Here is an 8156-nt window from a genome sequence, read left to right as displayed (position 1 = left end):
ATGCTGTAAAGCCCTGTGAGGCAAATTGTGATTTGTGATATTGGGCTTTATAAATAAAATTGATTGATTGATTGATTGATTGATTGAAAACGAGGCGTACGCTACTTCCCATTGAAAAGTTGTGATCTATTAATACAGATTTGACGGGAGAAACTTTGGCCCATGTTTATGAACGTTTTGCAGACAGGAAATTGGCAACACACATGGTGAGGTGGAGTCTGATTGTAGAAATTGTCAAATGTTTTTTGGCGCATGCCATTTTTGGCATTTGTCCATAAGTACACTTTTAGTCTGGATCCTGTGCACTGTTTTATTAATGAGACCCCTGGACTCCCTGATGATGTGGACTTCAGACAGAAAGTCCTTATTCAGGACTACAAGAACTCCGCTGAGTACCAAACAATCTGCGCACACCTGACTGAAGAAACAACAACACACTTCTTACTTGAAATAATCGACACAAGCTGATCCCTCAGACACGAGTCATTTAATTCTCACCACGTCCAGTTCAGGGACGGCCTCCATCACCTCCACCAGCTTCTCGATCTTTGTCTCCTCCCTAAACACAAAGTCATCGTCCACCCACAGGAAGTACTTGGTGGTTACCTGGGAGACAGCCAGATTCCTGCCAGCAAACCAGCCCTGAGGGAGGAAACATGGGTCACGTTTGGAGTCTTTTAAAAAATAATTCAAACAAATCAACAAATCACAAATCTTTTATCTATCCACGTATGACTCCATGTCATGCTTCTTTGTGTGTTGTGTAGTGCTAAAACAAAAAACCACATAAAAACAAAAACTGCAGCTGTAAAACCCCGACTGAAAAAGCCAAACCTTGACAGTGAAGTTTTAAGTAATTATAGACCTATATCAAATCTTTCTCTTTTAAACAAGATACTTGAAAAACTCATTTTAATCAGCTTAATAGTTTCTGAGTGAAAACAACATTCTTGAAATGTTTCAGTCAGGTTTACGGGCTAACCGCGGTACAGAGTATTGTTGTCAATAAAGTCTATGTTCTTATTCTTTCGGATGTAGGTGCTGCGTTCGACATAATTGACCACAATATTCTTATTCGCCTTGAGAACTGGGTTATGCTCTTCCAGACTAAACTGTTCATTAAATAGTAGTTTTGCCACCACAGTTCTAATCTAGTTCAGATCACACATCTCAAGGACAGCATTTTTCGTGACTCCTGGAGATCATACATCAGGTAAATATGACTTGCCTTTTGGTGTTGCTCAGGGAAGTTGTCTTGGTCCCCTTCCTTTTTCTCTGTATATGCTCCTTTTAGGTCACATTATTCGGGAACATAAACTTAATTTTCATAGTTACGCTGTTGATTTGCAGCTGTATATTTTGCTTGAGCCTGATGATGACAATGACCTGTGTTTCCTGTCCACTGGGATGGCAGCAGTTGAACACTGGATAAGCAGTAAGTTTTCTCTTAACGAGCACCATTAATACACAGCGTGCCGCAGGTACAATGTTTAGCTCATGAGTCGCAAAACCAGCCTGAAATTCCTATTCGGCGTCTGACTTCCGGCAGATGGTGATACAGCCTCTGGGGGCAGACCCCCGATTTTTTGGCATTCCGGTTTGATTTGGGCGGGGGAGGCGAATTTCTGTTTCCGACGTCCGTTTATATATCAGTAAATATGCTGAACCATTGCGATGGATTCAGAGTTTGCAGTGACGCCAATTATGTTCCGCCTCGTTAGTTCACCGCACGGACCGTTTAACCTGGCAACAACTGCAGCCGGCTCAAACGTGATTGGTCAATATCACCCGGACTACAAACAGCCTACAACTGGAAACCAGGGCTCTTCCGCTCTTCTTCCGGAGGCAAGATCTCCGGAGTTTGCCTACAGACTCTACATTCACTGAATGCTGTAGCAGCTACACAATTGCTAATCAATTGATATCAGTTTGGTTCATACTTAAAATCCATATTTTAAATTTAGACTCAGAGATGAACTTGGTTTTAATACAACAAATTAAATTATAGTTCGATACATAAATTAATTAACACATGAAAGACTTTTTAGACCAACATGTCACATTAACAGTCAATATTTGGAGATTTTTATATGTGTGTGTGTGTGTGTGTGTGTGTGTGTGTGTGTGTGTGTGTGTGTGTGTACCTGTGCTGGAGGCATGAAGTACTGTCGGATGTGTTCTCCAGGAATGTGCTCTGGTTCAAAGCTGTCATCTGCAATGACGACTTCTATGTTGCCATAGAAACGCCGGATGCTACTCAACAACACCTTGAGCTGTGGGTAGCGAAGGAATGTCTTCGTGGCGATGGTGACATGAGAGCTGATATCTGGCAGTCAGAGAAGTGAGCAAAGGATTACTGTACTTACAGAGAGGAGATACGATGATCAGACACAATGCAGAATGAATTGTGCTCAATTGGTTCGACCTGCAGAAACCTGTTGATTTTTAATCCCCACCCTGCTGACTGCACTCCTACCTGTTCCCATGTCGTACAGGACTGGCAGGTGAGGCCGTTTGATGGTGATGGGAAACACGGCTTCATGGTTCTCAAACTGGAAGGACGCTAAGCAGAGAGAAGGACAGCTAAGCTTTGTCTTACTGGTGAATACACTGATGACATTTTGGAAACAAGAATTCATTGAATCAAAGAACAATCCACAAACTACACAAACAGTTTCAACACAAACGCATTACACACACAGAAACACACATACCTCTTCAAAACACAGACAACTGCACTTAACGGTCCAAAAGTTGAGTTTGGAACGTTGGACACTTCTCACGCTCATTGGTCACCATTTCACCAACAAACATCCGAGCATTGTACAAATGTGTATTTTTCACTACCACTTTACTGTTGTCAGTTAGAAGTCATCAGTTTGTTTATTGGGTTAATTCTGTAATAATTTGGTACCGAAAATGAAAACGTGAATGCTAACATTAGCTTGTGAGCTAGCTAATAGTGGCACATTTTATCATATGACATTGACATTACATGAGTTGTAGCATAAACTACACGGTCCAGGGGCATAACGTTGGTTATGTTTGGTGTTTATGTTTAACTGTCTTCACTGTAGAAGATTTTAGTGTCAGATCTGTGATCAGATGCTTGACAAGTTGTGAACATTCACTACATGCGGCAGCCATCATGAACTCATTAGATCAGCTGATGAGAGAGAGCCAGACACTATCAGCCAGGGACAATCATACTGTGCCATGAGAGCATGTTCATTTTAATACAATGAATAAATACAGACAAAGACAAGTGAGGAAACAAGAAGATATTTTGGTGACTGATGTTAAATGTTGGCGACATTTGACTGAAGTACTTAGTACACTCAGATGCTACGAATTGCAACTGAACTCCGCTCGGTTGTCGGCAGTATGGAGGCAGTCCCCAGCGCTTGTAAGGAGAAAGGTTGGGGTGGTGGATAGGTCACAAAAACATGGAATTACCTCACGTTCGGATCTGTAGCCACGATGTAAACTACAGAGTAATCTTTGGGGTAATATGCCCCGCCAATGTACGTCCACTAAGTGTTTGTTTTTGTCACTATCAGGCTCAGACTGTTATTCTAAGTGTCTGACAACATGATGGAAAGGATCCCTGCAGAGAAATAAAACGCTTTTCTTTAACTTTTTCTTGACCTGGTCTGTTTGTTGCTGAGAGCTGAAGACAAAAGGTGACAAATATGTGCATGTACACTGACAGCGTGAACCCACCCAGAGTGCTTTGGGCTGTTCTTCGTATGTTTTCCTACAAAAAGATTTGTACATATCCAATGTATTTTGAAAAGCCGCAGTCATGTGACCAATGGGCTGATGGTAGTGAACAAGGAAGCAGTCCTGAGTGCTTGTGAGGAGGCAGGTCGGGGTGGTGGATGTGTCACAAAAAACTGGACTTTCACCCGGGACTTTTCCCCAAAGTCACGTGTTCAGATCTGTGTGAACTCTGAGTCATTTTAAGGTTCGTCCTCACCATTTTTCTTTTCCTAAACTTAACCACAGTAACGTAAGGATGTAACGTGACGTCATCCATGAGGTGCAAATTCATAGGATGTTATACGACCCATTCTATGAGAGTACAGAGACAAAGTACGCAGCATGCGAGTGTACCAACTGAAGTATCCGGTTTGAGACACAGCATCTGTTTTCTAGCTCAGGTCCAGTTTGTCAGAAGCGTACCGAGGTCTCCGGTGTGCACGTGGTAGACAGTGCTGGTGTAGGACACTTTGGCCAGCAGGTCATTCAGGATCAGCAGGCTGCTCGATTCCAGAATCAGTCTGCTCTCACCATCACCTGTAGTTTTTTGACACAACATTAAAAAAAGAGTTAATTTTATATTATTTATCTTATTATATTATCATTAGTTATATTATTTGTATTATATTCATGGAGACAAAAGAAGTTTTAGTAAATTATATAAGTGTGTATTACTGTGTTACATTTTACAGTGCATGATGTCATATGTAATGTACTTTTTGTATAATAACCATACTGTCTGATTAGTGAAGTTTCTTCTGGGGTGATTTATCATTATCAGTCAAACTGATTCTGAAGCTGATGAGACAGATAATAAGTAAATAACTGAGACAAATGTTTGTGACATAAAGAGATGATAAAAGGTAATAAACAAAAAGCAAGATCAAATTTAAAGAGAGAAAGAGAAACATGGCGATGCAACTTGAGTTTCCTGACGATCATAATAGTCGAAACTTTGACACAGATTTGAGGACACAACATTCACTGCGACGGACTCAATTTGATTATGGCATGTAAATGAATCAAAACCAATGGCTGCTTGGGTGGTATAAAAAATATATTAAAATATCTAAAACTCCCCCACCTGACACCTGCAGAGCACCCAATGGTAGGAGGCTGCCCCGCCCACATCCGGCCAGCGGCTTTGACCTTTTCATAACGCCCAAACACCATCAGCTGTCAGTGCGCTCTAATTCAGCCCCTGACACAAAAAGTAAAACCTGACTTCTCAGAGGTTCCTACTCTGCACGTCGTTGTGTCTAGTCTGTTCAACCCTGGTGTTTTCTTTTTGAAATAATAATATCTAAAACACTGCAGCATGATTTGCAAAAAAAGTCAGCTGCTGTATTAAGGACACAACATCAAGTCTTGTCCGCTGCTGTTTGCTTGGTTGATTGACCAAATCAGACCTAGTCATCGCTATTTAATAACTACAACCTGTGAAGGAGAGCTCTGATCAGGCCCAAAAACTAAGTCCCGACCCGGCGTGAAGACGCACAGTTTCTGTCCAAGCCCATGTATTTCTACATGAATGAACCAACGGTTAAGTTTAATCACACATTCACTCCGCTTGGCACTCTGCTGCTCCGTCTCCACAGACAGAGTGTCCAGAGTGCGCTCCCACACTCACAATGGGTGTTTCTGAACGCACCACTCACATCATCTTCCTCCATCGTCTAAAACAAGACAACACAACTTGTTAGCTAGCGCTAGCTAATGTCTGTGGAGGATTGCTAAGTCCCGCCCACCAAAAAATCTCATACAGTTAGCTAACAGTAAAGACTCTATATATAGTTTAACGTTAAAACATGTACTGTAAGCCAAGAGTCGGCCATGGATGTCCTAAGAGACCTAAATACAGTGTTAGCAGCAGGGCCTCATTTATCCCTATGAAAGTTGTTGAGTGGCTCTATTTCCATGGTGGGAGATTTCCTGGATGATCGGTGCTGCTTCCCATTCATCCTACCAGTGGGACGTGCCTGGAATACCTCTAACAGGAGGCGCCCAGGAGGATCCTGATCAGATGTTGAACCACCTCAATATGAAGGAGCAGCGGCTCTACTCCGAGCTCCCTCCAGATGTCTGACTCCTCCCCCTATCTCTAAGGCTGAGCCCAGACACCCTACAGAGGAAACTCATTTCAGACGCTTGTATCTGTGACCTCATTCTTTCAGTCACTACCCAGAGCTCATGACCATAGGTGAGGGTTGGGACGCAGATGGACCAGGAAATTGAAAGCTTTGCTTTCTGGCTCAGCTCCCTCTGAACCATAACAGACCGGCGCAGCGTCCACATCACTGCAGAAGCTGCACGACCCACCGATTCATCTCACGCTCCATTCTACCCTCACTGTGAACAAGACCCCAAGATACTTAAACTCCCTCGCTTGAGGCAGTCACTCTCCCCAAACCCAGAGAAGGCAATCCACCGGTTTCCGACAGAGGACCATGGCCTCAGACTTGGAGGTGCTGACTCTCTGTCGGAAACCGGTGGATTGCCTTCTCTGGGTTGGGAGAGAGTTACTGCCTCAAGCGAGGGAGTTCAAGTATCTCAGGGTCTTGTTCACAAGTGAGGGTGTTATCAGACCAGATGGATTAAATCCTGATACTAGAATGAATCATTTCACAGGGGTGACATCAAAAGAAAATTCATCCTTTGATTTACAGATATCTCTTACCCCAGTATAGGTCACTGGGAAAAGTCTTTCTGGGGCCAGAAATTGCAGTACCACTGTTTGGCCACTATGAAAACTGGCTTTAAAGGTGTGTTTCCTTGCACCACTTCTTCTTTTTCCCTTCCTTACTTCAATAGTCTGTCGTCTCATGCATGACAGGTTTGGCAAAGTGGGCGGTCCATGGCCATGCGGCGCACATATGATAATCACTCAAGCTGAGTTTTAATCTGAAACACTAAGGTTTCATGTCATTGTGACATTTTTAAACGGGGCATCTATGTAGACTTGACATTAAAATGTTGTGTCATGGATGGACTGGCGTCTACAGTGTGTATTGTAATCTCACCTTGGACCTTCACTCCTTCAGTTGGAATCTCCGTGGTCAGGACACCTTTGGACACACTGAAGGACACCTGGAGTAGACACACCTAAGTAAACTACGGAGCTTCTAAAGTACACATAACTGCACATCTCTCTGTATTAATGTTTAGTCATTTTCTCTAAGCACAGTGTGTTCACTGATGTGTTAATGATCAGATGTGAAGACTTCCTGAAGTACCAGAGGTAATAGTTAACATGATGTTGTGGCTTCCAAGAAAACTTCAAGCTGAGAGAAGGCCACCCCCACACCACTGCCACAAAATCATTTCAGAGAATCAGAGAAAGGAAGGACTTGGACTTGGTCAAGGTCACTGTGACCTCACAAAATATGTTTTTTTTTCAAACAGATATATTTACTTTATTAATCCCCAAGGGGGAAATTCAATGTTTTCACTCCATTGTCATACACACACAGGCCCGAAATACACACACACATGCACAAACAAGACCTTTACATGCATTAAATGGAGAGATGTCAGAGTGAGGGGGCTGCCCATGGACAGGCGCCTCGAGCGGTTGGGGAGTGCGGTGCCTTGCTCAAGGGCACCTCGTCATGTATGTACATTACATTTGTAACAGACGTACTTACTCTAAGCTAAACCCTGATCCTTTTTCTCTACCTTTGTTGCCTAAACCTAACCATATCGTTTTGGTGCAACTGAGACCATTTCACAACATTAACCACAAACATAAAACTGCCATGACCTCTGTCATTCATCGGTGGAGTGCTAATTTAGTAAAGCTCCCCTGGGTCATATTAGAGGGTAGGAACAAACCACCTATGTGGCTGTAGGGGTGGAGGACTCTTTGGTGTATAAATATCACAGGTTCAGGCAGGCGGGTCAAAAGGTGACAAAGCAGCATTCTGAGCAAGTTATTAATACAATATACACAAAGTCTGCGTGCTTTGGTCCACCTTACAACTTCTGTTACACTCTCACAAACACACACACACACACACACACACACACACACACACACATGTCAAGGTGCTCTGTCCGTGTCTTAATCCTGACAGTTGCGCCAATGTAATGCATAAAGTTGGCAGTTTGTTGGTTGGACTTTGTCATATGCCAGATCAGTAAAAACATAAAAACTTGGATGAGCACCAATTTCCTGATGTTAAATTCAGACAAAACTGAAGTTATTGTTCTTGGCCCCAAACAACTCAGAGACTCTTTATCTGATGACATAGTTTCTCTAGATGGCATTGCTCTGGCCTCTAGCACTACCGTAAGAAACCTCGGAGTAATATTTGATCAAGATTTGTCTTTTAATTCTCATTTAAAACAAACCTCACGGACTGCATTTTTTCATCTGCGTAATATTGCGAAAATTA

At 42.7% G+C, this 8156-nt stretch overlaps 2 protein-coding genes across 3 annotated transcripts in view; both read right to left on the bottom strand.

Annotated features, from left to right (window-relative positions):
- LOC126405581 (dual specificity protein phosphatase 3-like) overlaps positions 1–8156 on the bottom strand; it is a 608181-nt gene that overhangs the window by 95382 nt on the left and 504643 nt on the right. The window lies entirely within an intron of this gene.
- The window catches only part of LOC126405562 (beta-1,4 N-acetylgalactosaminyltransferase 2-like), a 41885-nt gene that overhangs the window by 9173 nt on the left and 24556 nt on the right, over positions 1–8156 (bottom strand). For both annotated transcript variants that reach the window (XM_050069360.1, XM_050069359.1), the window contains exons 6-10: positions 6783–6849; positions 4186–4299; positions 2477–2563; positions 2145–2326; positions 499–642 (exon numbers count right to left, since the gene is read on the bottom strand). In XM_050069360.1, coding sequence (XP_049925317.1) covers positions 499–642; positions 2145–2326; positions 2477–2563; positions 4186–4299; positions 6783–6849 — 594 coding nt within the window. The remainder of the gene's footprint in view (positions 1–498; positions 643–2144; positions 2327–2476; positions 2564–4185; positions 4300–6782; positions 6850–8156) is intronic.

The sequence above is a fragment of the Epinephelus moara genome, chromosome 18, assembly GCF_006386435.1.
Source record: "Epinephelus moara isolate mb chromosome 18, YSFRI_EMoa_1.0, whole genome shotgun sequence".
Taxonomy (NCBI): Eukaryota; Metazoa; Chordata; class Actinopteri; order Perciformes; family Serranidae; genus Epinephelus; species Epinephelus moara.
Note: the sequence above shows the minus strand (reverse complement) of the source record. Positions and strands in the feature narration are given on the sequence as shown.